Source organism: Elaeis guineensis, chromosome 6, assembly GCF_000442705.2.
Source record: "Elaeis guineensis isolate ETL-2024a chromosome 6, EG11, whole genome shotgun sequence".
Classification (NCBI taxonomy): domain Eukaryota; kingdom Viridiplantae; phylum Streptophyta; class Magnoliopsida; order Arecales; family Arecaceae; genus Elaeis; species Elaeis guineensis.
The window spans coordinates 118,703,187-118,721,964 of NC_025998.2; the positions used below are offsets into that span (position 1 = coordinate 118,703,187).

The 18,778-nt window shown below is 37.5% G+C and overlaps 1 protein-coding gene and 1 long non-coding RNA gene across 4 annotated transcripts; both read right to left on the minus strand.

The window, feature by feature from the left end:
- Nucleotides 1–418: 418 nt before the first annotated feature.
- On the minus strand, nucleotides 419–3,134 carry LOC140858366 (uncharacterized). The gene is made up of 2 exons (XM_073258752.1): nucleotides 653–3,134; nucleotides 419–548 (listed from the first exon to the last, which is right to left on the minus strand). Exon 1 carries the CDS (start codon nucleotides 3,054–3,056, stop codon nucleotides 2,223–2,225), a length of 834 nt encoding a protein of 277 aa, XP_073114853.1. The 5' UTR covers nucleotides 3,057–3,134; the 3' UTR covers nucleotides 419–548; nucleotides 653–2,222.
- Nucleotides 3,135–5,342: 2,208 nt separating this feature from the next.
- Nucleotides 5,343–8,176, minus strand: LOC105032041 (uncharacterized). 3 transcript variants are annotated; one of them, XR_012142175.1, is made up of 4 exons: nucleotides 7,939–8,176; nucleotides 7,020–7,193; nucleotides 6,681–6,750; nucleotides 5,343–6,565 (listed from the first exon to the last, which is right to left on the minus strand). It is a non-coding gene; the product is annotated as an uncharacterized lncRNA (long non-coding RNA). The 3 variants fall into 3 exon arrangements; XR_829723.4 differs by lacking the exon at nucleotides 6,681–6,750 and having other exon boundaries at nucleotides 5,343–6,362; nucleotides 6,460–6,565; nucleotides 7,939–8,173; XR_829722.4 differs by lacking the exon at nucleotides 6,681–6,750 and having other exon boundaries at nucleotides 7,939–8,169.
- Between the last annotated feature and the right edge of the window lie 10,602 nt (nucleotides 8,177–18,778).

Below are 18,778 nucleotides of genomic sequence, written 5' to 3' on the forward strand. Positions count from 1 at the left end.
CCGGGTTAGTGGGTCAGCGGTCCAACCGTCGGGTCAACGGTTGAACCGACGGGTCAATGCACAAACCATAAAATCCAAAATTTAATAACCTGTTTATATCCAGAAATACAATAATAGTCCTGATAATATATATTTCAATGCTACAAGTATCAAAATACAAATGAAACAAAACTGTAATCCTATAAATACAAATAATTAGACTAAAATATTGATGAATATAAAGATTTAATGGTATAAAGTTATAAATGTATAATAACTAGTAGTTTAAAACATAACCATCCACATCTGCTAGCAAAATAAAAAGTTTTAACAAACAAGTACATAATAATGTACGACATTTCACTTCAATATTTAAAAAAAAAAAGTTAAAAGTGATAAACAAGTACACAACATAAAAATTCAAGCTAATAGACTGAAATTTATGTCAATATTTGCAAAAACATCTTCTTGAGTTGCAATGTTCTCATCTCCTCCATCTTCTCTCCTATTCGCATCATTTCCATCATTTTCACCATCATCACCATCCAAATCTTCCAAGTTCAATATATCTACAAAATCACAAATTTAACAAAAAGTTAAAAAGAAAAATCATATGTAATAAAATTATAATAATATTTTATTCATAAACTATATAATAAAATAATTCGCTCACCATTATTATTATTTTCTTGAATAGAACATGATGCCAATTCACGGTGAAAAGTTTCTAATTCCTCACTAGTTAACTCCGATGGCTCATCGACTAATATCCACGCATCATTATCACAAAACAATTCAAAGTTAATAGGATCATAGTTACGACCTTTGAAATAAAACTTGTATTTAATATTTGTTAGTTTGAAAATTAAATAACAAGAAATAAATACAAGCAATTGGATATCATTCATAATAAAATTACCTTTGTTGTAGTCTCAAATTATAGTGCACAAATACTAGATCATTAAGCCTTTGATGCTCTAACCTATTTCTCTTTTTAGAATGAATATGTTCGAAGATGCTCCAATTTCTCTCGCACCCGGACGCACTACAAGTTTGGCTTAAAATACGAATAGCTAACTTTTGCAAATTAGGTGCACAACTTTCATAGGTGACCCACCATTCATCTAGATACAAAATATTGTATTTGTTAAAATAGAATGTAATTGAAAAAACTTTATATCAATGAAACTAATGAAAGCATAAGAACATAACTAAGGAACAAGCTTACCTGGAGCCAAGCGACTTCGATCATTTATAGCCGATGAGCATCCAAAGTCATTTTCTGCATTTCTAAATAACCTCATCTCATTAGTTAAGTTCCCCTGCAAGGTTGGATTACCAAATGAATATCTCTCTATGACATCTAAGAGTCCAGAAACACTATGAGGATGTTTATCCATAAGTTTTGAGTCATATTGAAAACAGGGATTCAACCAAAACCCAGTTGCATGAAGATTTTGGTGTAATTGCAAATCCCACCGAGAATCAACTATTCTCAAATAAGGTTCAACTACAATCTTTCTCCTTCTAAATCTCTGGATCATTTCATCTCTAGCTTAATGCATAGCATGATACAAGTAACCCATTGAAGGTCTATCATTACTGTCAACAATCCTCAAAACTCGAATTAAAGGCTCTGTTAGTTTAACAATGGTTGCACATTCATTCCAAAAAAGAGAATTAAGCACATCATCGGTGAGCTTTTTTTCTTTACTATCCTTAGCATAAGCTGAAGTTGTCCACTCTCTAGAAGTCACCATTGCTCTTAATGCATCTTTGTGGCCCAATATGCTTTGTAAAGCAATAAAATTGGTAGCAAAACATGTAGGTGCCGAACGAATTATCTCCTTTCCATCAGTAAATTTTTTCATCAAATATAAAGGATAACAATGATTATAAATATATTTTGTGATACCTGCAGCATGGACTACGGTGTTCTTCACTGAAACTAACTTGCCAATGTCTTGCATGATGAGATTAAGACAATGAGTAGCACATGGTGACCAAAAAAGTGTAGAAAAGTCTTGCTCCAATTTTTTACCAACAGCAACATAGTTTGCAGCATTATCAGTCACTACATGAACCACATTTTCAAAACCAATGGACATGACAATTTCTTTGAACAACTTGTACAACATATCAGCTGTCTTTGAGGTATCTGAAGCATCCACGCTTTTCAAAAATACGGTCCCTCTAGGACAATAAACTAAAAAATTAATCAAAGTTCTCCTACACTGATCTGTCTATCCATCAGCCATGATTGTGCATCCTGTTTTCTTCCATGTAGTATGAAAGCTTTCAACATACTTTTTCACCTCATCAACATTCTTGGTTAACAAATAACCACGAACAGAATGAAAATTTGGAGCTTTGTAACCAGGCCCCATACTAGCTATGGCATCTATCATGCACTGATAATACTTAGAGTTGACAGCATTAAATGGCACACATGCATCTATCATCCATTTTGCCACTGCAAGATCACACCTTTCAACTGCTTCTTTGTTTTGCAACAAGCTTTTTATAGTTGGTTGAGCACCAGGAGTTGTTCTTGGCATGAAATAATTTCCAATTGTTCCTAGTTGTTTTCCTTTTTCACCTTCTATATTTTTACCTCTTGTATTACCCATAGACTTGTTTGATGAGGGAGAAATTTCTTGTCTGTCATCATCTTTACCTAATTGTCTATAATATACTTGTTCCTCATGTTCCTTATGCCTTGCACTAAAGGGATTGTAATCTTCACCCATTTCCTTTGTTCTTTTCTTCTTCTCACTAATAGCTTGAATATTTTGTATCATTTGATGGCGAATATCCGCCGGCACCTTGCGACATGGTTCTACTTCTCCTTTTACTCCTGCAAGATGTTGTTTGAAGCGATTGATCCTACCACCAGCAAATGACTTTCCACAATACAAGCATGCCAACTTCATCCTTTTGGTATTACCACTAAGTTCAGGAGCTTCTCTACAATGATTCCATGCAGGATCACTTTTACCTCTAACCCCAGTTATTTGAGTGGATGAAGTATTACTTGAATCATCCATGGATGGCATACTTCCCTCAACAGAGGCCATTCTTAATCTGCAAAGAAAATTAAATTAAGCTATAATTTATAAGTAGAAGATAAAATAAATAAATAACAAGATCAAGTCATCGACATCTTCTTTCATTTTTATCCAATTTTTTTTTCCCATGATCCTATAGAGTCAAACTTACGGTGATCACAGATTACAGAAATTAAAAAAATAATATTTAATATTTACTGTATCAATCAGCATAGCATCATTAAAAAAAAAATTCTTCATGTTCACGGGTGTTTACTGTACTGTGGTGTCTAGTATTACTGTGACACTGCAGTCAGTCACACAGTATTTAAAAAAAAAAAAAAATTCTTCGTGTTCGCAGACAGTCACACACTCACACTGTCACAGCATTTAAAAAAAAAAAATTTTTCGCCATGTCCGCGGCTGTATACGGAGGAGGAGGAGGTGGAAGGGGGAGGAAGGCGGACGGCCATATGGAGGAGGAGGAAGAGGAGGATGCGAAGGGAGGAGGGAGCCGAGCGGAGGAGGCAGAGGGGGGAGCGTACGGAGGAGGAGGAGGAGGTGGAGGGGGGAGGGAACGGAGCGGAAGAGGAGGCCGAGGGGGGAGGGGGTCGAGCGTACGGAGGAGGAGGAGGAGGCGGCGGAGGGGGGAGGGAGCCGAGGGAGGAGGAGGCAGAGGGGAAAGGGGGCAGAGGGGGGAGGGAGTCGAGCGTACGGAGGAGGAGGAGATGGCGGAGGGGGGAAGGAGCCGACGGAGGAGGAGGCAGAGGGGGGAGGGGGTCGAGCGGAGGAAGAGGAGGCGGACGGCGGATTCCCAGACGGCGGAGGAGGAGGAGGCGGAGGGGGAAGGCGGCCGAGCGGAGAAGAAAGAGGCAGAGGGAGGTCCGGAGGGGAGGGGGCGAGCAGAATACAAATTTGATCATCGATACAATACAACTCAAATGGAATATCATTTCCAAAGGACAACAGTAACATGATCAGCTATAATTCATGGTTAATCAATCCAAATTCTCGAGTAAATAATAGCTTAAAGCACTAGTTGATTACTTGAGATTCATGTCTCAGACATTGTCGAGATCTCTCATGAATGCTTAGAATCTGGTAGTTCTAATATCTTCACATACCTTCTGGAGCAAAAGTACCTAAGGAATCCCAGAAATAGCATATACCATTTTATGAAAGCATACATCTTCCACATCCAAGTACCGTCATATACCAACAAATTCCATGTGAAAATTGTAAGAGGAGGGCGGTCGCGGACGGAGGGGCTGATTCCTCGTTCCTGGGTCCTATTCACTGCCGGACTCCGAAGATTTGGAAAAAAAAAAAAGTTAGATAACAGATTACTCACCGGAGACGGAGAAGACTCGGTTGAGGTTCTCCTCCTTCGCTGCCGCTGCTGATTTCGTCGCCGAGGGAAGATGGGCTGAGGCTAGGGTTTGAGCTCGGGAACAAAGACAGACGAAGGGATGACGGGAAGTCGAACTGTCGATCTCGAAGATCAGAAAATTTTAATTTTTAATTTTACGGCTCAACCGGGTTAGACCAGGTCAGATGGTTCACGGTTCAATCGGCCGGTTCATGCGGTTTTAACCGGATTTTAAGCATAAACAGTTTGATTAGATAACCGGCCCGGTCTTCTGACTGGGTCACCCGATTTTTGGTCCGACCGACCGGGTCGGACCGGGTTTAATAACACTGCTCTCCTATATAAACAAAATCTGAGAGACCTCTGGGTACACTTTTTTTTTTTTTTCTCTACTTACTGTACTCTACATAGCTCACATTCTCAAATACCCATTCCACCAGAACTCAGCCTGACTGGATGAAGTCCAACAGCCTTCAATGTTTTCTCTTTTGTTTGCAAGTTGGATCTTTAGCTCTAGGCAGATCAGTCTGTTCGAGCAGACCATTTCGAGCAGACCAATTCGAGCAAAACAGACCGCTCACTATTTACTAGCCCATCCAACTCTATCAGATTGGATATTGGCAGCAACAACAGCATATCTTTTATCTCCCGAATTGCCCTAGGGGGTCTTTAGGATCATGACTGGTCCCTTCAAACACTTTTGTTGGCCCCTTTTCCATTGATCCTTATTGGGGAACCGATTGCTTGCATCATGAATCAATCATCAACCCATGGGGATCCCTAGAATTCCTGCTCCTCTTATTGTGAAATTCAATCTATATTGGTCTTACTTCCCTACGATATTAAGTGCTTGGTGAGCATTTTTAGGGAGCATAGATCCTCTTGACTGCCATTTCACAACTTCTAGCACGCTGGAAGAAACAGCAGCACAAACAGAAAGAGAGATGGAATGAAAGGTCTTCAATTTGCCATTAGTCTGTAAGAAAAAAATACAAGAGGGCGTAGTTTTTAGCAACAATTAAGAGGGCCTGGTCACCAACTACAATCTTTAAAAGAAGGAAGGAGAAGAAAAGTAAAACGGTGGGACGAGCCACCACATATTTAATTAGAAATAAGATAAGTTTAAAAAAAAAAAATCAGGAATAAAAAGAAAAAAAAATCAAGAAAATGAAAAAGAAAAGAAATGAGCCATCCACCTCGAGCACCACTCCCATCGACAAGACGAGCGCCTAGCTATATATATGGCAGCATCAACATGTCCACCTCCATAGTGCCCTCTAGCATCTTCACTGCCGGCCCCATGGCCAGCCACTTCAATCACCGGGGACCTATCGACCTTGTTGAAGCCACCTTCACTTAACCATTATGACACAACCTTCTCCCTTCAACCCAAACACCTCACTGCCTACAAAAGAATAGAGACGAGAGGAGAGAAGGAAGTGGGATGGGGAGAAGAGTTTTTCAGATCTTCTCTCTCAACTGTATGCAACATATTAGATTTATTATCCATAACAAAATATGAAATGAACAGCTCATATCACCATGTTATACAGAAAATCATGTGAAAGATAAGAAATGAACTGCTCCTGCAACCAACTCAGGTGTAAAACCCTCTTCCACTCATGAAAATCTTTCTAAAGGCCTGTTTGGATGGTCTGACCAACACAATCATCAAAACTAGGCCTATATTTACAATTATCTAAAGCATCTCTAGAGTAGGCCAGCCCAAATATCATAATAAATGACCTGCTGAGGTCTAGCTGTTGAGAAATCCAAATGATATCCTCCGCCATTTTCTTAGCCTTCCCGTATTTTACAGCTCGATCTTTCTACACATGGTCTGCGTCATAGAAATTTCACCCACATAAAATAGCACGTACCTAAGAGGTTCTAGTGTGCTTTCACCCACATAAGCAACAGCTGCGAAGTGCATAACAGCATCAAATGCATGCAAATATTCGATTAACCTGAACAATGATTAAAGAATCAAACTCTAGTCCATTTTCATACGCAGTTAGTTTTTATAAGAAAAATGGATAATTAGAAGGCATGTATAGTTTACACCTTTTGCATCTCCTAAATCAGCATATATAAATTGAAGTTTTCCAGGCTCTGGGAATTCATCCTGGAGAACTTTAATGGCCCCAGTATTTCCCCTAGAAAGATTATCCTGTTGAAAATGAGTAAGCAAGATTAGTGATTTATAGGATAATAGATTGCCTGAGTTTCGATATGAATCACCACTAGAGCACAAAAAAATAAGAACAAAGATTGATTGCATGTACTAATGATTGAGAATTGCCATTATAGTCACTCGATACGAGTCCTTTAATAGTCCAAGTGCAGCATGTGAACCTATATATATAGCCAGCACCTACTGTTAGACATGCATCACCCCAGGTTTGTGGATGGAGAACTAAGAATATGAAAGATCAAACAAAGTAGCCATCTCAGGGAAACAGAAATAGAAATACAAGATATCCCCTTATTCAATCAGTATACAAAATATGCTCCAAACAAGAAAAGCCATATTCCGAGCTAGAATTCTGATTAATTTAGATCATAGTGTTAGTTAAAGAAGCAGGAAAACCAAGAGTAGGAATCAAATTAAAGCTGAAACTGACCAAGATCTACCCAACCAAGTCTGGGATCTGTTCCGGTTGGCAGGCACCGTTTCTGCAAAGCCTCTCAGTCCAAAGCACAGGAATGAAATTGGATAAGTCTGTTTTGTGATAGAACGCCTTCTCCATTACGCAGCAAATTTTTAGCCAAAGAAAAGCCAGCAAAGATCGGTCTAGCTGTTGAAAAGTTAAAATTACAAAAAATGTGTTATAGACGCTAAAATCGGAGGGATGTGCAAAAAGTTCTTATGCATCCCTTTGTACTCTCTTTTTTTTCTTAATAAATTTTGGTGGGTCCCCCCCCCACTTTTCATTAAAAAAAAAAAAAAAAAAAGCAAAAAACATTCATGCTCCTAAAATAAATTATAAAGATAATAGAATCTCTAAAATGTAAATAATAAAACCCTGAAATAAAGCGACTTCTCCAGAGACATCCGAAAAAGAAAAAATAAATGAAACAAAAACGAAAAATTATCATAAAAGTCACATAAAAACCGAATCCATGTCCTATGAACAGATTTCACATATGATCATGTTATAGTGAGTAGAAGAGAGCAACCATTGCATAATTACAAAAAATGAGAGAAACAAATTAGGTTTCAGGCCAAGTGCATCCATCAACCAAAATGGCACGATCTGCTAAAAGAAAAAAGGGGCAAAAGCAGCGATCACAGCAAGTTCCCAAAAATCGACTTTTCCAAGTACCAACAGGAACTCCAAACCCTAAACCAAACAAAAAAAGGTACCGTCTTCAACATCAGAAGCACCCCGAAAATTAAAACCTCATTTAATTCTGCGATAACCTCCAGCAAATAAAAGAGTACCAAAAAAAGAATCACCACAATAGAAGTTAAGAAAGTGAAAAAAAAAAAAAAAACCAAAATTTCACGAATTCAGAGGACAGAAGATCACGGAACTATACCCTCATCTCCGAAGGACCAATAACAAAAGTAAGGAGCTCAAAATTTGAACTTGGAAGGCGATCAGTAATGCCTCGGAACGGGAAGGAAAACAGGGGATGTGGAGAGAAGAGGTGGAAAGGAGGAGGTTGGCGACTGGACCGCAACACTGGGTTCAGAGAGAGAGAAAGAGAGAGAGAGAAAGAGGAGGAATGGAGGGAGGAAGCAAGGGGCTGCGACTTGGAGAATGCGCGAGGACTTTACAAAGCTGGGTTCACACATTTCTTTTTCGTACACGCTCTGCAATCTTTTTTGTTTTTTTTGCCAAAAGCATTGTTCTGACAAAAAATTTTTTACAAAAAGTTTAATAGTGGCCCCATCATTTTGCCATATCTGATGCTGCCGCGTAAGTGACATTGACTTCAGAACCACACTGCAATATCCGCACTCATGATTGGGAGAACGGTACATATAATTTTTTTACATTTCATGAATCATTTTCCCCCCCTTAGTTTACACTCATAATAAGTGCGAAAAGCGGGAGACTCCGCCGTGGGTTGCATCTTCCGCGCGAGAGTGATGCAATTTTCCTTGTTTTCTCTTCTTTTACAAATACGGGAGGATATCTCATCACAGTGGTTTTGGCCAGCCACGTGGGCCAAAATGGCACGACCGTGGATCTCTCAGTCCGGGGGCCGCCAATGCCGTCTGACACAGAAAAAATAAAAAAAATAAAATCCAGTAAAAAATAAAAAAAATTTGAAATCAAAATAAGATTCCCTCCTTCCCATCTAAAAAAAAATCCGGCCATGGCCATACAGCATAGGAAAGAAGATCATTCAAGCCATGATGGTTATGAAAATCGTTGGTTGAAACTTAACAAATTCCAACATGATTCCTGTCCAAAACTTAGATCTTCAATGTGGATCAGAGGAGAGAGTGGAACGTCTCTTAAATAGAGCTAAAAGAAGACAATGGAGACCCTCTCTACCTCAAGCTCCATCTAGAAATTGCAGGGAGATGATGACTCCTAATGTGAGTCTAATTTTTTTCATGTATTTTTATTTTTGTTTCGACTGATTTTATCATCTGTGCCGATCAAATAGATCAAATCTAGATTTTGTTCAGCCCAGAAGAGAACGGTGAGTAGTGGAGGAGATGTCATAATCGGTGGTGAGCTATGGAGGGGATTGACAATTGCATTCAAGGTTAGTTTTAATAAAATAGGGTTAGGATTCGAAGATTGGAGGCATGGTCTTCTAGTGAATTTTATTTTAATACAATGTCAAAGGCAATGTTATTTCGGCCCGAATCTAGGCCATGCCAAATTTTACTTAGAAAAAATAAAATAAATATCACATGTGGGTCAAGGCAGTCATGCCTTCTTTTGGTCCAATGCTACACATGAACTTATGATGGGCTGGCTCAAGTCCGGCTCATTAGCAACTCGAGTATGCACCACCATAAAAATACAATTATACAATTATATGTGCAAAAATATTATATCTATAAAGTAATCCAATTATAACAAAATATTTCAAAGATCCGAGGCACTAAGGGTTAAAAGTCATGATCCAATAAGAATTTGGACGACTAATGAGAAAATTCCCAATGACAGAAACCAAAGGGCAAAAAAAAAAAAAAGAATTAAACAATATTGAAAGCACAAAAAAACATAAGAAAACATTGAACTTCCATAACAATCAATGAGATATTTACTGAAGTTGTGATAGTCTATTAATTCCACAAAAAAAAGTTACTTTTTTATGAAATTAGTATGAACTTAGAAAAGGAACATTTTGAGAAAAACTCAAAAAAAATAGAAGAATTTCACAACAAGACAGATAATTCTATTACCAGACAAAACATAACAAAGAAAGGATGATCAGTCTGTACTAGGAGGAATGTACCATGGTCGCACTACGCACGGGGTCGGCACTAAGAACTAAGCAAACCTCTTGACACCACTTTTATGCCAACCCGTATCAAACACACCTCTGTACCAACAAATGCCAAGCGAAAAAGATTCAAGAAATATTGCTAGTGTTTTCACCATTTCATAAACTCGAAGAGGGAGGGTTGTTGGCTATGAACAACATGCTACATGACTCAACACCTAAAAAGCTGAAAATAAACCTCATAAATAAAAAAACTACATCCCAATTAAATTTAGTAAGAATAATCTAAAATTCAAATTCCATCAAAAAATATGATTAGGTTTCCAATTAAAGAACAAAAAATCCTAGTTCTCGGGGACTTTTCCTAATAGCATCTTTTAATTTCAATAGAATTTCTCAAATATAAAGCTATAAATTTCATTAAATTCAAACATTGTCAAGATCCAATGAACAGGCAGGATGGCTTGTATCTCAGTCTTCAAAAATTTTTCACCTAATATGACGTCCATCAACACAAAACTCTCCAATATGGATGCATGCCTTATTCTTTTTGATATATTAGTCTTTGGTAGCTTTCCCCCAGGAGATTATGAATGATGATTGTTTGTTTTGTCAAGATTTGTCATTGAAGTAATATTGGTGTATTTTTTGGGTATCATATTTTCTAAAAATGACACACCGTTCATTTGTTCAGTATTCGATATGTGCGTATATATATCTGCACTCCAGATTGCATGACACAATAATAGGACAATGAAAATGCTAATTTAAGCAAGAAACAACTCTTAACAGACAAGAAACACTGATTACCCATGTTATTTTTTGCATGCTAGTTCCTCTACGCTCGTGCCACTTGTGCCATCCCATTAACTATTTGCTTCTTGAGAAGTAGAAAATAGTTTTTGGTTTTTACAACATCACAGCATATTACTTTACCAATATTGACTAATGGATAAATCACCATCAATACCCTCCAGGATACCTTGACTAATACTCTAAAATAAGTTTCAGCAAAGTTAATCGAAAGAAACAAAAATACTTTTAACCATTTGTCATATGTTGTTCAATATTAATTATCGTCTCCCATCTAGATTTTCTTAGGCTACACCATTCTCTTTTTTAAATATTCTAAAGTCAAAAGATGAAACACATTGGCATGATTTACAAGATCATACCATATCACCAGCTCAACATTGTAAAGATCTCCTAATATGTTCATTTTTAATAACATGCATCCTAGCATTACTATATTCACCTCAACAAACTATACTAAACCAATTGTGTATGCAGACCAACTCTAGTACTTTCACATACTGCAAACCAAGTAAGCCTTGGCATTGCCTTCTAATTTTTTTCAAAGTATGGAGAAAATATGGAAAAAATTATGCAAGAAAATTCCTTTCATCCAACAACAACTGAAACTCTGAAAAAACTTGAGTCAAATAAATTTCAACTTCTGTCTTCAGAGCTTACTACAATAATATCAGTCAAGAATATATAAACCAAAATATTATCCACAAATAACATGCAACCACAGGACCTCACATGTATCAAAAGTAGTTACAACGAAATAAGCAGAAGGAGGTTGGGCATGATCATACCAATGTCTGACATAGACCACAGCGGCTGTGTGACTTTTAGTTGTAGACTAACCAAAACTCGCATAATTCCAAAAGCATAGCTTGATTGTCATCAATGCATTATTATCTTCTTTCAAATATACAACATTTACAATATATTTTAAACTTCAAAATTATATATCAGTACACACATGGCTTGCATATATACATACATGCAGATACATGTATATATTTATATATGCATGCGTAATACACGTACACACATAAGATGATATATGATTGTACCACCTGAAGTGAAAATAACATATAGGTGCAAGGGAAGCTATTAATTTGTACTATATCAACAAGATTTATACTGGGGTAAAGATAGAGAAAGCAGTCAAATACATTTGAATGTTTCTGGTGTAAAGATTCGATAAGCTTGCAATATCTGGATTAAGAATGGATGTACTAACTTATTAATTCAAATACCCAAACCTCTACATCAGGTAAAATAATTTAGAAGAAAAATCAGATTTTAAAAAATTGATGTAGCTGTAAACATATGAATATATGCCTCTTTCTTCTATCTATATTAATTAATCAATATTTCAAATACCAGTATCAGACCTCAAACAAAATTTTGCCGGAACATTATGGTACGAGGTCACAGGCTTTTAGTTTGCGTGTTGGGGGAATAATTCTTAAAAAGCAAATGCTCAGATAAATTATAGAAATTGGACTGCAGCATAATTTGATATATAAATAACATGATGAAGTTGCGCCCTAGCTATTATTCTGAGGACTGCATAATCTATAATATGGATTCAAAATCTTATGCTTGTGCCCAATCCTGATCCCAGCATGAGAATTGAATTCTTTAGCACCATTTTCATCTAGATCACAAGATTCAGATCATGGCTCATAAAATTTTAAATAGGCTAATCAATTAAACTAAGGGGTTGTTTAGTTGGAAGTGTTGGGGTCTGGAATGGGAATGAAGATGGACGATTTCCATTTCAGTTATTTGATTGGAAAGAGTTCTACTTCGATTTCGATTTTAGGACAGAATGAGAATGACTCATTCCCCATAACCCAATCCGAACTTTGCCAACAGATTCAAAATCTTATTTCAGTGAAATAAGATAAAACAAAAATCTGATCGCTCTCATATTTCTCTAATTGGAGCTCATAACAAGAGCTTTGCCTCGATGACTCAGCCACTACCGTTGCACTCACATTCACCGACACCATCAAGAGGCTTCGAGCTGAAGCTCTGATAGTATGGAAATGGTAGCCGAGGGCCGAAAGAGAGGTGGCGGATACGACGGCGGGCAGAGGTGAGCTCACGAAGAGAGTAGAGAGATACGGGGGGTGAGGAGAGTGGCAAGTATAGTGGTGGTAGCTAGGAAGAGATCTGGAAAAGGATTCATGTCAAAGAGGATGATTGTGTATAACGAGGCATGCGGATGATGGTGATGAGGCTTTATGCATAGGTTTTTTTTTTTTTGACTCATTTTTTTTTTATTTTTTTAGACCCATCTCAAATTGGTGCATGCGTTAGACAATTAAGTCCAGCGAACCGTAAATGCTCTTTCAATCAGCCGGCCGTTTATCAAAAGAGATTTTTTTTTTTTTTCGATCCATGCGTGAGCCAATTATTATGGACGATACGTGCAGTTTTACACCGTCTGCGGTGCACAAAAAAATTTCCTTATTAGAAAGTAACGGCTTGCTGGTCCAACAGCAATCAAATGGCGAAACGTCTAAAGAACTTTACAGAAATCCACCTCTCAACCGTTTGATTGACACCCATTAAATAGTCGACGGCACATCCGAGCTCCCGCATACGAATTTTATGCTAGTGGTGGCACATAGACGACCAAATTCTCCAACGTTCCGAACGTTCAGACGCAGACGTCATCATCCTCACGTCATACTCCAACTGCAGGTACCGTCACCGCCCGCCTTTGCTTCAAATCATTTCTTCTACCCCACTTTTTACTTCCAGTCACCTCCCATGCACTGAACGTCCAACCTTTGGAGCGGTTCGCTTTTATTATAAAATTAACTCCAACTAATCCACATCAATCTCTGGGCAACAAAGGTTGGAATGGCCTGGAGGTAACCCAACCGGAGGTTCAGCTGAACTCCTTGCGCAGGCGGGACTTGGGACGGCGGCAAGGTGGTGGCCGGGAAGGCGTGGAAGTGGCGTAGCAGGAGGGAGCGGTAATAGATGGAGGACATGATCGCTATTTGGCTTCAACAGTAGGGTTAGGGAGAGAGACGAGTGATGGAGATTTTTCTTAGGATTTTGGGGACGAATAAATTTTGTTGGGTTGTTGCTGAGCTCACTTAATCTTGAGCCTGGCAAAGTAGGACTCAAACTCAAGAGCATTGAGGCTCGTTTCAAAACAATCAGAGATGTACTTAAAATAAAAGTTGATTCCATTCGTATATTTAAATGAATTAAACAGCAATAATGGAATCATTTAATTTTAATTTTAATTTTGATCATCAACCAAATGATTTAGGAGATATAGCCTTTCTAATTTTCATTCCAATCGATTTTAATTTCTATTTCGATTCCTGTCATGAACCAAACACACTTAAAAGCATCAATTTACACCATACCAAAGTAATGGATCAAGAAAGTTCCAAGTGTCAGCTATGCAATGTTGCCCGGGCGGGTAGGTGCATCTTCGAGAGAAAACAAGATACGGATCTTTTGACCGGCGATGAGAAAGTTCCACCGGACTTCCAGATGTGGTATTTTACCTTATCTTCTCCGGCTTCCCTTCCAAACCGATCAAACATGACCCTTCATCGATCTTTCCAGCTGATGAGACATGTCTCTCAAGTTGAGTTTAATTTTAAATGGAGCCAAACATAAAATTATCTCATCAGCTGGCTAATCCTAATCAACAAGAAATTAAATTGAGATTAAATGAAGCTTGGTTCAAGTTTGAATGAAATGCCAGTTCTTAATTTAAAGATTGATTTAAGATTTGTTCAAATGTAAATTAACATTTAATTGATCCAAACAATAAAGAGTATCTGTTAAAACTGTAAACCAGAAATCCATTTTATATAGAGAGATAGATTAAGATGCTTTTAATAGTATTTGATACTAAATACTATTAACATGCACCGAGGCCGCACTTGACTCTTTTTAAACAAGTGAAACTTGTTGCTCAGCAAGGTTTTCGGGAATATCGGCTAAAGAGTTCATGTAGCCCTCTAAGAAGATACTGGGTGCCGAGTCATTGAGTCATTTTACCACGCATGCAAATAAAAAGCACACATTTAGTCCAATGAATAATCTATTTGCGCATTGGTTCACACATCAAAACAACCATCTGATATTCTTAATCATTTAAATGACGGTTTTGCAATTGCTTTGAGAACTCAACGCATGCAATGTTTAAAATGTTGGCTATTAATCTAATTGTCAAGTATTACTATTAATATCTAATTTACCATATAACATGAAATAATTGATATTTTGTGTTTCTATTTCATCTAAAATTTATTTCCGATTTGCAAGAAGTGAAGAAAAAAGGCATTTCCCTACCTACACTTAGCCTAGTTTTTTTCTGCTGTCCATAAGAAACTCATTTGAATAGAACTACGAAAATGTCTAAGTGCAGCTGCTCCCTCCCATGACTCTCATTTATTCCATTTCGTTTTCTCCTTGTTCCTCCTCTACTGCATTCAATTTTAAGATGTATTATTGTTATTCTAGTTAACAAAAGAATAGCACCTAATATACTATCTGATAAACGATGATTTGATTTTTCTTTTTTCTTGTTTCTGCGATACTTGGATCAACTCTGTTCTAGCAATAAGCTGCTCTTTCTAATAAAACCATAAGACTGAAAGGTGTGCACTCCTTCAATCCCAACACTGTTCTTCTGTATTCCTATGACATTTCATATGTATCTTCCCCATCTACTTCTATAGTTCGAAATAATGTGCTGCCCCTTATTGATCTAAAACTACCTACCAGTTTGTGACATTACTGACTTATATTAGATTAGTTCTGTGCCACATGTAAGGTGGCTTTCATGTAAATTTTATATAGCCTCTAGTTGACAAATTATTTAATAGTCTGATTTAAGGCTTAAAATTATTTGAACTCCTTACAGACAAAAGAGTGATGGACGGTTGTTCGATTGTTCGACAACCACGTATGGCAAAAGGAAGTCTCTTACAGCCTCGCATAACAAAATCAATCTTGTATCCATTCAAAATAGTGTTCAGTGAAGTGATTGTTTCATGCCTTTATGGAGTTTAGAAAGGGTTACAGACATGTTCTTGGCTCCAAAAGGATCACAAAACTCCCAAAAAGGTCCCAGTCATGAAGACAAGGCATTTCTTACTACAAGATTCTCATTGCTTCAAACCGAATTAGATCAATGCCTTTGTCGACTACCTTCGGAATATAAAACTTTCTAAGGACAGGAAGGAAGCTCGGAGACTTAACAATTTGTCTGTCTACAAGAGGTCATTTACTCTACCTCTCCTCCAATGTCTCCAACCTTCCAAGACCAACTATGCTCTTTAGGAAGTCCATAAAAGAATCTACGGAAAGCACTTGGGAGGCAAGACCTTAGCCTACAAGATCCTATGACAAAATTATTATTAGCCAACTATCCAAAAGGACGCAACTGACTATGTAAGGAGGGCAACCAATGCTAATAGCATGCAAATATTCAGCGGCAATCAACGACCCTGCTCACACCAATTAGCATCCTTTGGCCTTTTGCCCAATAGAGGACGGACATCCTCAAACCATTTTAATAGGCAAACGACCGGAAAAAATTCTTGATAGTAGTAATCGACTATTTCACCAAATAAGTTGAGACCAAACTATTGGCTCAGATCACCGAGAACAACATCCTGCATTTAGAAGTTCAACATACGCCGATTTGGGCTCTCTCAAGTAATTATCACCGATAATTGAATGCAGATAGAAATGTCCACACATAGTTTTATGCTAACCTTCACATAAATCATTGGCTTACTTTGGTTAGATATCCTTAGGCTAATGGAAAAATCAAAATGATCACTAGAACCATCCTGCAAGACTTGAAGACACATCTAGATTAAGCAAAGGGGCCCTGACAAATGAGCTTTATATTATCCTTTCGGTATATTGAACCATCTACTAGACTCCAATGAGAAAAACATCTTTCAGCATCCCCTTGAGATTGATCTGTCTACTTATCAAGTGGACTCCTTCAATGAATAGAGGAACCCAAAAAATCTCCGAGTTAACATGGACTTGCTAGAAGAAACAAGGGAATGAGCTCGGATTTGAAAGGCCACATACCAACAATAAATAACTCGGTACTATAACTTCCGAGTGAAAGTCAAATTTTTCAAGCCTGGAGATCTAATACTCAGAAGGACCAAGATGGCCCAACCAGTGGAATAAGGCATGTTCGCATCAAATTGGGAATGGCTGTATAAGGTATTTGAGGTCGTTCAATGGAAATCTACCATTTGGAGTATCTAGACTGGATGCTAATGCCTCAGATGTGAAATTTAGCCAACCTCTAAGCTTATTATCAATAAGATGTATTGATGAAATAGGAGGCCAAAAAGATGGTATTCTTTTTTGATTGAAGAAAAAGACTGTATTCTCACTCCTATTTTTCTATAGTATGCTAAAGAAAAGTTTTCCAAAGTGAGACCAATGAAGCACATCTATCAAATAAAAGTATATAATTAAGACTGCAAATAGGTCGGATTGATTCATGATCCAATCTGACCTGGTCTGCTTAGATCTGATTTGATCCGTTTAGGAGTGCAAATGAGTCGAGCTACTCACGAGCTACCTGAGCTTGACTCGAGTCTGAGCTCGATTCGACTCGGTTATTATCGAGCTCAAGTAGTCTAGTCGAGCTTGAGTAGTTTTTTTAGTCAAACTCGAGTAGCAGAATACTCGGCTCGAAAGCTCGCGAGCCTATTCGAGTTTTTAAATATTTTTAATAATATTATTTTTATTTATAATATATATATTAGTATATATATTATTAGTAAGATAAGGCTCGATTTTGAGCTTGAACTCGAGCTCGAGTATGGTTTGGTTCATATTCAAGTCAAGTCGAGCCGATCTCGAGCTTTACCTATTTTTTATTGAGTCGAGTTCGAGCTTGGGATATTAAGGTTCGATCGAGCTCGAATCGAGTTTAGAGCCCAAGTATTTTGAGTCAAGTCATGCTCGAACTTGCAGTTACTCGATTTAACTCGACTCGATTGCACCCCTAGATCCATCCTACTTAGATCCGATCCAACCCATTTTAAAGGATTCATGGAATCGGATTAGATTCTAAAATTGAACTCATTCCATTTTTCAGGTCAGATCCGAGTTTACAGAATTTGGACCTGACTCAATCTGACTTAATTTATTCCATTTCTAAGTCAATTTTAGATCTTCTACTCTATAATCCGGTTTAACTTGAACCATGCATACCTTTAGGATCCGAATCTATTTGAATGTCTAAGTTGTGATTTAAGACTTGTATGAGCAATATCTTTAACATAAAGGTATATCAAAAATTATTTTTGTATTCTAATTTATTCTGAGAGCAATATTGCTTATCGTTTATTTTGTATAGTTAATAACAGTTAGCAATGTAGTAATTAAAACATAGTTGGCTACGTTTAATCTAAACCCGATTTAGATTCGATTTTTTCTGATTAGGATCAGGTTATATATAAATCCACCTTGACCCGAATAATTTATTGAATCAAAAATTTTGGTCATGGATCTGATCTAATCTGACCCACTCTTCTATTAAGTTGGATCTGGATCCAACATTAGGATCCAATCAAAAAAATTGAATAGAGTCAGGTCGCCCGTGACCAAGGGCTCTGAATTTCTCTAAATCTATGGTCAAAGTTGACAAAAGAACACTAGAGTGGAGGGCCCATGTGGCTACCCGATATTCCAACTCCTATTTTCTATGACATGCTTTATAAGTTTTGCCCATGTAGGCACCCGATATTCCGACTCCTATTTTCTATGATATGCTTTATAAGTTTTGCACATGTACGGACCCGAGATTCTGACTCCTATTTTATATGATAAGCTTTATAAGTTTTGCCCATGTACGCACTCGAGATTCTGACTCCTATTTTCTATGATATGCTTTATAAGTTTTGCACATGTAGGGACCCAAGATTCTGACTCCTATTTTTTATGATATGCTTTATAAGTTTTATCCATGTAGGCACCCGAGATTCTGGCTTCTATTTTCTATGATATACTTTTTTAAATTTTGCACACACATACTTTATTAGTTATGCCCATGTAGGCATCCGATATTCTGACTCCTATTTCCTGTGGTATGTTTATAAATTTTGCACATGTAGGCATCCGACATTCTGACTCCTAT

Coding starts and splice junctions, on each gene's coding strand:
- LOC140858366 (XM_073258752.1), bottom strand. CDS start 3,056: ATGGCCTCTGTTGAGGGAAGTATGCCATCCATGGATGATTCAAGTAAT.